Below are 15,505 nucleotides of genomic sequence, written 5' to 3' on the forward strand. Positions count from 1 at the left end.
TGGAGTCTGTCTCTCTGCCTCTCCACTTCTCACTTCAGAAAAATAAAAAAATTAAAAAAAACAAAACAAAACCAGACAGTGCCCTCTCCACAAAGGTGGGAACAGAGACAAAAGTATACTTTCTCACCCCGTGCATATGAAGCATATCAATTCCAAAATGTGCTAAGTGCGTGGCCAGATGAGGATCTGAAACAGGTTCCTCTTCTTGAAAAGAATACACATCTAGAGGTGAACAGAAAATAAGCGGTAATCAATCAATCAATAGCGAGCATACACCTATTGAGTTCCTACTATGCACCGGGCTTGGGATATACTAATGAACAAAACAAAAACCTCTTATGAGTTACAATCAACTGGGAAAAGACACATGACAGACAACAAACATAATAGGTATTTTTTGTAAATGATCCATATATCAATTCTTGTGACACTTCGGGAATAATAAAAAAAAAATTCTGAAACTAGAAAAGAACAATGTCTAAACTTAAAATAATTTAAAATTGGACAAACATAAATGCCTAATATTTGATTTTTCTAACCAAAACCACAGTGGCACAACTATAAGTTCAGCAAGAGATGTGTAAGGGAGGAGAGGGGCAACATGGTGAGCCCACGACAGGCAGACTCTGTGGGCAACACTGGCAGCAGGTGAAAGGCTGGGCTGGGGTGGCAGGTCCAGGACAAGCACAGTTCTGTCTGTGGAACCCTCTATAACAGCGATTTTCAACTGGTGTGCCACGAGAATTTTTAAAACCTGCAATACCTAACTCTTTAGTCAGGGACGCTGATCTCTTTTTCCTTAGATTATCAAATAAAAAGATGACAACAACCAACACAATAACAGCTGTCTGATGTAAATGCCCTGTCTCAAACCATAAATAGGTCATATAATAGAGCTGCATCTTATTGGTCATATTGCAATATAAGGTTGCACCTGATTGGCTAATTCTTGGTACCATAAATCCTTATATACAAGTATAGGCATCTGTTTTGTTTTAAAAATCACTTTAGAGCAAAAAGGATAGGTAATTAGTCTTTTAATTTTTTTTCTATTTTTGTAAATAAATAGAAATTATACCCTTTTTTGGTCAGATTGGCAAAAAAAACATTTTTTGGTGTGCCACAGAACTTTAGTAATTTGTTTACGTGTGCCATGGGATGAAAAGGCTGAAAATTACTGCTCGATAGCCTCAGACCTATTAGCTGGCCAACAGCCACCTCCCACCTGCCCCTCTCCCCTTCTCCCCACTCTGGTGTCCACACCTCACAGAGCCTGCTAGGGATGTGTGAGGACTGCGCAGTGCTTCCCTAATGCGGCCCCTCCGAGCACACAGAAGAAGAGGGTGTGGCCTTGACCAGATTGCTCGGTGGATAGAGCGTCAGTCTGGCATATGGACATCCTAGGTTCAATTCCCAGTCAGGGCATACAAGAGAAACGATCATCAGCTTCTCTCCCTCTCTGTTTTCCCCTCCCTCTCCCCCTTCTCTCTCTTCTCCTTCCACAACCAGTGGCTCGGTAGATTTGAGCATCAGCTCTAGTTGGGATTGCCAGGCAGATCCTGATCGGGGTGCAGGCAGGTCTATCTCTTTATCTCCTTGCCCTCACTTTAAAAAAAATGAGGATGCATTTGGCACAGCAGGGTAACTCAAGGAGCTTCGGCTGCCCCAGGCCCTGCCCCCTGCCCCCTGCCCCAAGGCCTGAGGGCTGAGGCGCTTGGCCTGTTGGTAACCCATGTGCGGTGCACCAGTGCTGGGAGCTCTGAACTGAGGTAGCAGGCTTCTCTCCTCAGGATCCTAATATCCCACCTGACAAGAGAATGCTTCAAACAGAACAGGGCTTCTCAAAGTGTACAGACTCCAGGCCCCACCCCGGACCTACTGAATAAGAATCTGCATTTTAGTAAGTTCCCCAGATGCTAAGCGAACCATGCCTTATCTGTCCTCACACAGCAGTGCGATGTGGGAGAGGAAACAGCTCAGGCTCATTTTGCGGGTGAGGAAAAGAGGCTCAGAAAGGTTATGTCATTTGCCTGCAACTCCACACGTATTCTGACACAAGCCCAATTCTTTCCTCGGCACCAGACCATTTCCATAAGTCACTCAGGAGGCCGAGAGACTTCACGAAGCACCCTTGTCGGCCCTTAACAGGCATGGAGAGTCAAAAAACCCAATTTCTTCACTCCTAAATTTGAAAAAAATATATTGATTTCAAAGGAAACAGACATGAAGATATCAATCTTCAGGACAGTAGAAGACTATCCTGCTCTTTGGAGCATCACCAGGAGGAAAAAAAAGTAATATACAGAAACTATGGTGACATCTTTGACACAACCCAGAAACATGGAGACTCACTGGCACCAAAGGAAGTCAGCCTTGCCATTATTAATAGGTTACACATTGTATGGCTTTTCTTCTATCCCTCTTTCCCTAAGGCCCATTTTAATTTGTGGGTAGTAGCCTTCACTTATATTCTTTTTTAAAAAATATAATTCAGTGCTTCAAAAGCAAAAACAAAAGAGAAAATCCCCAACCCAATTAAGAAAATTATTCCAAAAACAACCAACAAAATTGTTTTGATTTAATAACTTGAAACAAATACATCAACAATATTTTTTCATCTAGAACAAGTGACAGAAAAATACCACTTGAATATAGGCTGGAAGGTGAAAATGACATTCCCTGGCACTTGAACGTTGGTTATTATTAACTGGTGACATCGTTTCTAAGACTTAAGATTTTAAGCTTCCAATTATCACAGCTCTATTAGAAAATAAGAAAATTGCTAGAACTACATTGGTATTGGCCTATGATTTTGAATTAAGAGAAAATCACATAGCAATCTATGGTTCTTAACCCATTAGACTCAGCCACATGGAGAAACTAACGCCTCCAGTCATTAAGTGCTCCAAAGATATGACACGATTTGGTCAGACACTATAGTTATTTCTTACTCCAATGACAAAAGCAGTTGAGTGAGTGATGTGCAAGGAATCTAAAAATGAACTGTGATCCATCATGAAGAATATATAAATGGTGTGTGGACACGGGGCGGGGGGGGGAAATCAAAGTGAATTCAGAGGCTGAAAGTCTTGGCTTCTATATTTTTTATTAGGAAATTCACTTTATCTCCAACTTCAGCTTAGCAAAGTCAAGTCTTAGCTCAGAAACTACTGTAACAAATAAGCATTGTCTGACAAAGGTGACCCACCCCCATCCCTAACTTGACTTTAAAACTTGGAGCCAGGAAGCACAGTTAGGAAGTTCCCAGAGGGATCCTCCCAGGAATAGCCCAAGCGACATTTCACGAGGAACTACATTCACTTTAGAAAGAAACCAACAATTGTTTTGTTTCAAGTTAAATGGAAAACTGAACAATGGAGAACATGGAGAAAGAAAAGGATAAAAGAAAAGTTTAGAGCATTAATGTGATAAGCATGTTAGAAAATAGTACATATAATAAATGCCAAAATTAAGAAAGAAGTTAGAGAAGAAACGGAAACTGAGACCAAGACCGAGAATCTGTACGGAATATCAACACGGTAATAATTTGTTATCTCTAAATGAGATTTTTCGTAGTTGTTGGTTTTGCTCTTTCATATTTTTCAAATTTATTATATTGTACTTGTGAGTCTACAAGACCATCTGGCCACAGGCAAGAGAAGAGAAACCAGAGAGTGCTCTGGAAATTACTAGAGAAATTAATAAAAACTGAATGAGATCCGAGGCAGGTACCATCACTTTAGAGAGTATCACTCCCAGGCCAGACAAAACCTAGACTGTGGTCAGGAAAGGAGAACAAGTAAAAGGACATCAATAAGAAAAAAAGAAAAGAAATAAGAGGGAGGGAGGGCGGGAAGGAAGGAAAAGAAAGAGGCGAATCAGAGGAGCAAACTCTGCTGGCATGTCTTCCTTTATCTGTTTACTCCATAAATACTTACTGAAGACCTACTATGTGTGAGGGGGCCATGCTAGATGCTAGAGGTATAACAGTATATAACAAACATGGTAGTCAGGTGCTGCTGTCCCAGGAGACCACCATTAAACACAGTTACAGGACCTTGCAAAAAAAATGATACAAGGTGCTACAGAGGCACAAAGGAGGGGCACAAGCCAGGTCAAAACTAAGATGAAGGCCCTGGCCGGTTGGCTCAGCGGTAGAGCATCGGCCTGGCGTGCGGGGGACCCGGGTTCGATTCCCAGCCAGGGCACAAAGGAGAAGCGCCCATTTGCTTCTCCACCCCCCACCCCCTCCTTCCTCTCTGTCTCTCTCTTCCCCTCCCGCAGCCAAGGCTCCATTGAAGCAAAGATGGCCCGGGCGCTGGGGATGGCTCCTTGGCCTCTGCCCCAGGCGCTGGAGTGGCTCTGGTCGTGGCAAAGCGATGCCCCGGAGGGGCAGAGCATTGCCCCCTGGTGGGCAGAGCGTAGCCCCTGGTGGGCGTGCCGGGTGGATCCGGGTCGGGCGCATGCGGGAGTCTGTCTGACTGTCTCTCTCCGTTTCCAGCTTCAGAAAAAAGAAAAAAAAAAAAAAACTAAGATGAAGTCATCAGTGCCTAATTCCAAACTCTTGGGCTGTGAGAGACTCAAGGAAGCTTATGCCAAGGTCAAGAGTAAAGATGACCAAAGAAGAAAGACCACCTTGAGAATCTATGGAGCTGGTGCAGAGGCTAGAACAGGGGTCGGGAACCTATGGCTCGAGAGCCAGGTGTGGCTCTTTCGATGGCTGCATCTGGCTCGCAGACAAATCTTTAATAAAAAAATAATAATAACATTAAAAATATAAAACATTCTCATGTATTACAATCCATTCATTTCCTACCGCTCATGTTCATGGTTGCGGGTGGCTGGAGCCAATCACAGCTGTCCTCCGGGACAATAACAAATTTTTATTGGATAATGCATAACGTACACAGGTCGTTGTATGGCTCTCACGGAATTACATTTTAAAATATGTGGCGTTCATGGCTCTCTCGGCCATGAACCTGACCCCTGGGCTAGAAGGACAGGCAATTTCACAGCTACCCTTGGCATCACTGGAAGACTCGTCTCCAATCACCCAAGGCACTGAGGCATGTTTTTATATGTAAACTATATAGTTTCTATGATGGAAGAAAAAAAACACGCTCTCCTTCCCCCTCCCCTCCTCACTCCCTTCCCACTAAGAACCTTATCCTTGCTCTGCCAAACCAATGCTTCTTCCCACAAAGGAAAGCCTTTGTTTATTTGTATGGTGAACTGTTTCCTAGTTTGTTTGTTGTTGTACCCATGGGGACCTAGAATGAATCTGATATGGGGACCATTTTTATTACCCACGCTACCACAATGGCCTCGCCTGGGGGATCAGGGCTTCTTGGAAGAACTGATTCTAAGTTGAGACCTCAGGATGAGTAGGAGTTTCTCACTGAACAGGTATGTCCTTACAAGGGAGGAAACCAGCATGTGCAGATCACGCTACCATTAAACAGTTGAGTCCACAACCTACTTGGATTCCATGTTTACTAAACAATATTCTAAATATAATTCAGCTTCCCACAGGGAAGGAATGTACTGGTCAAACAGGCAGCTGTGGTTCTTGTTATAAACTAAAAAGTAAATGCCCTGAATTTTGAGACTGTCTCTTGTGAGGTGAAGCAGTCTTAATTAGCCTGGGAAGTATGGACTATGGGACCCTCTGCAGTAGCACCTTCACCAGGAGGTGGCCACCCGCCCTCCTGGGACTCATCGTACGCAAGGATCATCATACGATATTGAAGGAAATTTTACGCATGGTTTCATTAACTTATTTGACTTTTAAATAAACAATGAGTTACAGTTAACAATCTGTTAAACACAGATCTAAAGGAAACTGAAATAGAATTTACCCATCACATAAACTTATGAAACGATAATTACACTGAAAATAATTGTTTGTGTTAAAACCAACTTTGCATAAGATAAGCAGGCATCCAATCTGATTTTTTTTTTCAGAAAGTGAACATCATTTCAGCCTCATGAGTTTAAGAACCCTCACTACAGAGCGTGTGATCCACACTGCTACGGCTGGTGTTGTATGCACCTGTGATTGAACCGGGAGCATCTGCTCAAATACGGCGTGTCAATTACATAATAAAGAAAAACTTTAAGATTCTTTCTCTAAAAAATAACAACAAACAGCTATGGCAGACCCTGCCAGGTGGTACGTGGACAGAACGTCATGCTGGGGGGCTGGGTCATGGGTTTGAACCCCAGTAACGGCATGGACAAGAAGTAACTAACGTGAGCATAACAAAGTGGAACAACTAAGTGAGACGAGTCGATGCTTTCTCTCTCTCTCTCTCTCTCTCTCTCAAATCTATGGAAAATTTTTTTTTTAAAAACTTAACTATGGAAGATAATGGGTTAATATTCTTAGTAGTTAAAGTGTTTTTAACGCTTTGAGTAGTGAGTTTTTTGTTAACTCTTTCAAGGAGGAGGTACATGAACGTTCGTCCTACTCAAAGGGTTAAACCAATAAGAAAGGGCCTGCACATAAACCTACTAGAACAATCAGCTTAAGAAATTCACAAAAATAAATATGCATGGCCAACAGTACTATAAAAAATGATCAGCCTCACTACTAAAGCAAATTAAAACAAGATACCAGATTAGCAAAGGTTTTTAAAATTTCTAAATACCCAAAGTTACCCGAGATTTGGTGAAATAGAGGTGTTCGCGTACACTGCTAGTGGGAATGTAAATTAAAACTGTTTAAAAAAGAAACTCGGCAACTGAAAATTTTAAAGGTTCAGCCCTTTGTTCACAGGAATTTATCCCAAAAATATCATTAGACTAACACCTGAAGATTTGGACAAGGATGTTCAGAACAGCAAAAAAAATTATAACAACTCACAAGAGAACAGTGAAATGACTTATGGCACTATCATGGAATACTGATGAACATTTAATGACATGAAAAACATACTTTAAAGCTAAATAGAGAAAAATAAGATATAAAACTTTACAGTACAATTCAATTTTTGTAAAAATATGTAGGGAGAGGGGTCTTTCTATAAGAACTGATCGAGGCCTTAAAAAAAATAAAAAGACTGAAAGAAATTACCCTAATTGTTAGAAGTGATTAGTATGTCAAGTGGCATTACAAGTGATTTTTATTTACTTTCCTCTGTTTTCTAAATGTTACACTGAACATCTGCTTCTTGAATAATCAAGGAATAAATATAAACTTCCCTTTTTCAAAGTGAACAGAAAAAACTTCAGATATACTCTACATTGCAGTTTAAAAATAAATTTCACACTAGAAAAAAAGCTTCTGGAAAATTAAAGATGCACAGCAAATAGGATTAACCTTTTACTTTATTACTAGCATACCTTTAAATAAAATCTAATTATCTACTTGTATACCAGTTGGTTTATTTAACAAAAATATGTGTGCCTACTCTGTATAAGATTTTGTATGGGACTGAAGAGATAAGAGATACCCCAGCCTTTGAACAACTAATATTTTATAACTAAGTCACTTGTAGTCTTGGACAGGTTATTCTAAGAGCTGGACTTCTAATAACAGGTCTGATCAGAGCCCTACATGAGACAGTATAAAAGTAGAAACATTTTAATTATTTACCCCTTATAATTTATCCAATAGAATTCCTACCTTACAAACCCTTCTCTCTGTGGTCCCAAAAAAAAGACAATGATGGCTGCCTTGTACAGCTGTCATTCAACATAGCAATGACCTGTAAATAGTTCACTATAACCCAATCCAACTGCATATCCTGAATTTCCTCTTCAGAGCCTGGAAGTTTTAAGATTCAACGTGGCTTATGTAGAGTTTTATTTGCGTGGGGGGAAAATGTTTGTCACCAGCACCTGGACCTCTTGCAGCAACTTTTCTCCAATGAGTTAAAATAAGTCCCCTATTTTTAGAAACAGAAAATTTATCCAAAATGTGAATCAAAAAAATCCTGACATGACCTAACTGCCAGGCTTCAGTTATAAAACAAGTGAGAACAAAACCAGTTTAATGGAAAAGACATGGTTGACAGTTGTACCGTATTTAATAAAAACATTTTAGCCAGTTAACTCTAAGGCAGGCTAATTCAGTCACAGAAGGAGAATGAAGAAAAGACAAATATCTTAATATTCTCCTAAAATTTTTTCTTACCTTAAAATAAGAAGAAATAGATTCTAAAGCCTGGAAAGACAAAGAAGATGGATATAGGTGTTGATCCAGACCTGTGCTTAATAAATGTTTCCTATGACCTGACCAGGTGGTGGCACAGGGGATACAGCATCCACCTGGACACTGAGGTCCCAGGTTCAAAACCTGGTGGGTGCCAGCTTGAGTGAGGGCTCACCAGCTTGAGCATGGGATCATAGACATAACCCCATGATCACTGGCTTGAGCCCAAAGGTCGCTATGCTGGCTTGAAGCCCAAGGTTGCTGACTTGAAGCTCAAGGTCACTAGCTTGAGCCCAAGATCACTGGCTTGAGCAAGGGGTCACTGGCTCAGCTGAAGCTCCCAGATCAAGGCACATATGAGAGCAATCAATGAACAGCTAAAGTGACACAACTACAAGTTGATGCTTCTCATCTCTCTCCCTTCCTGTTTCTGTCTTCTCACGCACATGTGCTAAAAACGTAAGTAAATAATAAATGTGTTTTTTAATTATTTTTATTTTATTTATTCATTTCAGAGAAGAGAGAGAAGGTGGGGAGGAGCATGAAGCATCAACTCCCGTATGTGCCTTGACCAGGCAAGCCTAGGGTTTCAAACCGGCGACCTCAGCATTTCAGGTCAAGGCTTTATCCACTGCACCACCACAGGTCAGGCAAATAATAAATGTTTTATATGATGCTAGACATGGGTTCTTATAGCCACTGCTTAATACTTAAGTTTCTCATTACTGCTCATAAAGTTACTTCCTTTTTCTTCACAAAATGGTAGAAGGAATTAACTGTACAAACATGGCCAAAGCTATCATTTTAAAGCATACAGTGTGAGGCCATAAAGAAAAAACAATTTGGAAGTTAACAGTACATACACATAGAACGAGATTTTTTTTTTAATTGAGAGGCAGGGAGGCAGACAGGCTCCCACATGCACCCCAACTGGGATCCACCTGGCAAGCCCTCTATCAGGCAACGCTTTGCCCATTTGGGGCTTCTGCTCCATTGCTCAGCAACTGAGCTATTTTAGCGCCTGAGGCAAGGCCATGGAGCCATCCTCTGCACCCAGGGCCAACTTGTTGGAACCATTCAAGCCAGGGCTGCAGGAAAGGAGAGAGAGTGGAAGAAAGGGAGAGAGAGAGAGAGAAAAGAGAGAAGTGGAAAAGCAGATGGTCGCTTCTCCTGTGTGCCCTGACAAGGAATCCAACCTAGGACTTCCACACACTGGGCTGACACTCTACCACTGAGCCAACTGGCCAGGGCCACATAAAAACAGATTTTAATCCCTCATTGCACATGAGCTCCACTGCTGCCAGCGGACAGGAGGGACCCCGAACACTTAGTATCTGTCCTTTGAAACCCATCTTCTCCATAATTAAGCCACTTACCCCTAAAATAAAACTAATCCTCATCATGAATTCTAGGGCTTCTCCTTGCTATTCCAGTGGTGGGTTTAACTGAGCACATTTGCATCACAAGTCTTGGTTCTTGCTTCTGCACCCTTAGCCAAGAGATATACAGAAAGATAATAAAAAGAAAAAAGAAGCTAACTTTTACCAAAACCTTACTGTGTACACTGGGCTAAAAGCTTAGACACCTTGGCTCTGGCCAGTTAGTTCAGTGATAGAGCATCAACCTGGTGTGTGAGTCTCAGGTTTGATTCCCAGTCAGGGCACACAGGAGAGGCGACCATCTACTTCTCTACCTCTTCCCCTCACCCTTCTCTATTCTCTCTTCCTCTCCAGCAGCCATGGCTCAGTTGGAGCAAGTTGGCCCCAGGTGCTGAGAATGGCTCTGTGGCCTCTGCCTCAGGCACTAAAATAGCTCAGTTGCCAAGAACATCCCAAATGGGCAGAGCATCGCCCCAATAGGGGGCTATCTGAGTGGATTCTGGTCGGGGCACATGCAGGAGTGTCTCTCTGCCTCCCTGCTTCTCACTTAAGAAAAATTTTTTAAAAAGAAGTTTATGCACCTTAAACCTATGAGGAGGTGCCATGATTATCCTCAAGATGAGGCCTGACCAGGCAGTGGCGCAGTGGATAGAGCATCAAATGGGATGCGGAGGACCCAGGTTCGAGACCCCGAGGTCGCCAGCTTGAGCGTGGGCTCATCTGGTTTGAGCAAAAGTTCACCAGCTTGGACCCAAGGTCGCTACCTTGAGTAAGGGGTTACTCGGTCTGCTGTAGCCCCACGGTCAAGGCACATATGAGAAAGCAATCAATGAACAACCAAGGTGTTGCAACGAAAAACTGATGATTGATGCTTCTCAGCTCTCTCCGTTCCTGTCTGTCTGTCCCTGTCTATCCCTCTCTCTGACTCTCTCTGTCTCTGTAAAAACAAACAAACATGAGGAACCTAATCCTTAGGGAGGATCTGAAAACTCGCCCAAGACCTTACGGCTAATAAGAGGCAGCATCAGGATTCAAACCTGAGCTGTTGGAGTCTAGAGCTGCAGCCTCCAACCCTCAGATACAGCATTGCTTAAATCTAGGAAGGAGCCACCGCCAGGTTCCTAGAGGCCACACAGGCACTCACCTGCCCCGTCGGGAGTGATGGTTCCCAGTTTCACAGCCAGAGGGTACCCTGTGTCTCTGTAATGCTCCAGCGCATGTCCGTTGCCCCCGGAGCTGTCGAAGAACCACTTCCCGCACAGCACAGAGCCATCCGTTAGATTCAACCAGAGGTTTTCCCGCAGGTCACACTGGGTACACTTCCAACCACTGCAAAGTCATTGCAGAGTGGTTAGTACAGCTGGAATTCAAGGCATAATTAGAAAATTAACATGGAAAAAATAGAGTGCCTCAGGCTGGGGCCACCGGAAACCATCAATGGAATAATCTGAGGTCACTTCCAGAGCAGCAGGACACTCAGGACCCCACCTACCGCCCGGATGGGGACCAGCTCCTCCCAGCTTCTTCATGATGGCTCTTTTACTTAAAAAACTAATACAGAACCTGAGGGCAGAAGGGGGAGTCATTTCCTTGAAATTCCTAGTGAAGGACAGTGAGCTTGAATAAGTTCAAAACATTAAGGATCCCACATATATAAACATCCAAAGTTCAAAAGCATTAACCACACCTAGGAAAACTAGTATAAACAAAAGCCTACTAGATGGCAAATCTAAATTAAGTAGAAAGGAAATCACCCCGGTATGTGCCAGGTACCTTACAGAAGTGCTATCATTTAATTCTAATACACGCGGCCCAGCATCAGTTCTACCATCCCGCTGTGAATGGGAGAACTGAGGTTCGGTGCCTTGGCTAAGACTACACAGAACGGGAATGCAATGCAGTCAGGGTTCAATAAGGCTGGGCACATTCCTAAGCCATCTCTCTTCCCTAAGCCCTGCTCTCTCCTCCCGGCACCTGCCTCTGGAAAGGAGCACCCAACAGGAGATGCCAATGCGGCCCAGAGAACTTGCCAGTCAAAAATGTGACAACCACTGCCAGTTTTAAGTTGGGTTCCCCAAGAAGCAGACTCTGAGCAAATGGCTTGTTTAGGAGGCGATCCTAGGAAGCACCACAGGGAAGTGACACTAGAAAGGACAAGAAACCACTACGGGCAACTGGGGCCCCATGCGGCTGGGGAACCCTCGGAGCTGTGGGGATCCGGGCGATGGGACCAGGTACTCCGCGGGCACTGGCTGAGGCTGTTCCCGGAGGGCAGGAGGGACTGCGACTCCATCGCGTGTCTGACTATCCCGTGCACAGGCCTGCCTGGCTTCACAGGCAGGGAAAACCCTCAAGCAAAGAGTTACAGGTGCCTGTAACTGGAAGCCTATGGTGGGGACGGGCTAGGGGGTATGGGCTAGCCTTGTGCAGTGTCTACTAAAGGTACAGACCATTTTAGAAAGAATTTTTTAGCTTATTTTTAATAAAAGGCATCTGAGAAGGAAAGTATATTAACTACTAATTCAGAAAGAGGTAGAAAAGTAGGTATTCTTTTGGCCAACTTCCCTCTCTGAAGTTCACCTGGGAGGAATCCTGACTCCATTGTCCAACTGCATGAGGTTACTGGCGTACTTGGATATTGGCAATTCATTTTCCCATGTGTCTGGGTCCTGCTTTCTATATGGAGATTTTGAGTTAAGAACTGCATCACAAGCAATTGTTACCTGTAAGACAAACCCAAATGTAATATATTAAAGCAGTTTGAGAAAATAGCAACTTCTATAAAAAGAATTTAAAAGTTTATTAATCAACACAGCTTAAACTAAGAAAATTCAAATGGTTTGGTTACAGCAAGACAAGGTTCTGGTTTCCTGTCCCAGTGACTTCTCCTGGGTATAGCAGGGTTTTGTCCCTGGCCTAGACTCTGCAGTTCTGACAATAGCAAAAACTCACAAGGAACCAAATCCAGTTCGTAAGCCCAAGTGCAGGAGTCACATTTAACAACTCCTACCTCTTAGCAGGCAGAGTGAAAAGTGTAAGGTGAACAATTTACAAGTGTGAAATTAGCCACAAAAAAATGCCTAGGATTTACCCAAAAGGTGTGTTTCCCTCCTAACACATAGACACCCTGCTATCCAATGTCTTCAACACATCACATGACAGCATGTGGTCAAGGGCACTTGAATGGACTGCAAGCAGCACAGCTCCATTACTTAATCAGGTGCAAATGCGACCCTGGGCACGGACAGCCTGAGTGTCTCTGTGCCAGATCAGTCCCCCTCAGGAGCAGATCTGTGACGTCCAGCTTGGCATCAGAATCTCTGCTTTCTCCCAAACCCAATGCATCCTGGACATAATGCCTCTCAATATATTGGCCATTTGCTTAATGATATAAGTTATTTCTGGCTGTCTTTAAAAACATACTCTGGTGGGAATGTAAAATGGTGCAGTCACTTTGGAAAACAGTTTGGCAGGTCCTCAAATGGTTAATCAGTTACTGTATGACCTAGGAATTTCATTCCCTAGGTATATAGCCAAGAGAACTGAAAATAGGTGTCCACACAAAAACTTATACACAAATGTTCATAGAAGCATTATTTATAATAGCCAAAAAGTAGAAACAACCCAAATGTCCATTAACGATAAACAGGTTAAGTAAAATGTCACATGTGTATACAATAGAATGTTATTTAGCAATAAAAAGAAACAGAGTACTGATACATGCTATGAATAAATCTTGAAAACATATACTAAGTGAAAAGAAGCCAGCCACAAAGAACCATGTTTTATATGATTCCTTTTATATGAAATGCCCAGAACAGGCACATCCATGGAGACAGAAAGTAGATTGCTGATTGCTGAGGCGGGGGCGGGATGGATGAAAGGTGGTGAGGTGATGGCTGTGGGGTAGTAAAAATATTCTAGAATAAGATGGTGGTGATGGATGCCCAACTGTGCATATAGTAAAAGCCACTGGATTGTTAAAAATGAAATTTTTAAACAAAAATTTGTATTCTGCATTGCTAACATCCTGCACAAGTAGCTGAACTTCATGCAAAATGTGTTCCCCTGGGCAGCACTGATTGATCCTAGAATTTATTAAGAAAGAGACAATGGAGGAAGTTCCCTCAGCTGCTGTCTCATGCCCACCCAGCCCATGGGCAATTCCTATCCATCTGACATCCAAAACATATTTGGACACCCCCCCCTTGGTGATCTGGACACACCCACCCCAGTCCCAGCCACCATCACAGCTCAGCTGCCGCCACAAGCAGCCCCTTCGGTTTCCTTCCCCCAGCAGCCAGGCTGACCTGCTGCGGCTCTCACAGCCCATCTCTCCCCGGCTTCAAACTCTCCCAGGCTGCACTGCACACCAGCACTTGCCACCTCTGGGTGAGGCACGGTCAGGAATAAGGAAATGGTCCCTGCCCCCCAAAAGCTTTTACTCCATGACAGATCAGGCATCCATACACAGAATTAAAAACTGTTTTTAAAAGATACTTCCATTCATCTCTCACCACAAGCACTGCTATAAAATTATCAAAATTCACCTCTTACTCTCCTTCCAGGGCTGGCCCTGGAGAACTAGGTAGAGTTCACCGGCCCCTACCTAATTTTATGGGGGTTTTTAACTGCCTTCGCACTTCTGGCTAGCATCCAGATCATTTTAGCCTGATCCGTTATTAGAATCCCCTTCTTGTTTCACTGTCTACTTCCCAGTCCTCATCTGAATTTTCTTTACCACCATGCATCTTTGTTAAGTGTTCTGGCTTGCAATGCACAATGTGTTTTTATTAAGATTTGGATATAATATTTCTTTTCTTTCAATATCCTTTCTTATGACACTCAACAAAATTTCCTTAATTTCTGAGCCACTACGAAACACTGATCTGGTGTTTTCAGAAGATCATCTAACATCACTTAGCGGCCCCTTTTGTGAATCATAGCTGAAGGTCAGGACACAACAGTCTTCCCCTGGATATGTTATCAGGAGTGAGGTGAGACGTGTTACTCATCCTGGCTCCATCCCAAGTCTCTTAGCCCTCAAGGTCAGTGGGGTTCTGGAACTGGCTCAAACGGGGCAGAGACTCAATTGATAAATAGTAAGAATTCTGGTCACTAAACATGACCATTGGTAAAAATTAAATTCTATAAACTTATCATTAAAGAAAATACATTTTGGCCCTGGTCGGTTGGCTCAGTGGTAGAGCATCGGACTGGCGTGCAGGAATCCCGGGTTTGATTCCCAGCCAGGGCACACAGGAGAGGTGCCCATCTGCTTCTCCATCCCTCTCCCTCTCCTTCCTCTCTGTCTCTCTCTTCCCCTCCCGCAGCCAAGGCTCCATTGGAGCAAAGTTGGCCCAGGCACTGAGGATGGCTCCATGGCCTCTGCCTCAGGCGCTAGAATGGCTCTGGTTGCAACAGAGCGACACCCCAGATGGGCAGAGCATCGTCCCCTGGTGGGCATGCCGGGTGGATCCCGGTCGGGTGCATGCAGGAGTCTGACTGCCTCCCCGTTTCCAACTTCAGAAAAATACAAAATATATATATATATATATATATATATATATATATATATATATATATATTTTAAAGGTAAGTACTCAAAACACTTTGTAATGGTTTTACTCTATCTTATTATTACCTATGTTCTCTTGAGGCTCTCTACAGTACAGCTACATGGTGTGAATGGTGGGAAATCTTTATAACGGCATGCTTCTGTCTCTTCCCAACACTGCACTCACAGCATGCTAGCCTGAAATTAGCCACGGTGGCAGTACCCCCACCACAAAAACCAGCAGAATACAGAGCAGGACTTCTCCCCCATGGAGCTGGCTGTTACCCACTTACAAGCACACCAACTGCTTGCATTCCTGATGTCTAAAACAAGGTACTGGATTCCAGATTATAAAATCCCTACTAAGCTTCAAATGCTATATCTCTGTGGACCCTGCACTGCTAAGAAGTGGGT

General features: G+C 43.3%; 1 protein-coding gene across 1 annotated transcript in view; it reads right to left on the bottom strand.

The window, feature by feature from the left end:
- The window catches only part of USP13 (ubiquitin specific peptidase 13), a 141,037-nt gene that overhangs the window by 63,038 nt on the left and 62,494 nt on the right, over nt 1-15,505 (bottom strand). Inside the window, exons 5-7 of the mRNA XM_066240834.1 lie at nt 12,115-12,257; nt 10,679-10,863; nt 128-222 (exon numbers count right to left, since the gene is read on the bottom strand). Of these exons, the coding sequence (XP_066096931.1) occupies nt 128-222; nt 10,679-10,863; nt 12,115-12,257 (423 nt within the window). The remainder of the gene's footprint in view (nt 1-127; nt 223-10,678; nt 10,864-12,114; nt 12,258-15,505) is intronic.

The sequence above is a fragment of the Saccopteryx bilineata genome, chromosome 8 (assembly GCF_036850765.1).
Source record: "Saccopteryx bilineata isolate mSacBil1 chromosome 8, mSacBil1_pri_phased_curated, whole genome shotgun sequence".
Taxonomy (NCBI): Eukaryota; Metazoa; Chordata; class Mammalia; order Chiroptera; family Emballonuridae; genus Saccopteryx; species Saccopteryx bilineata.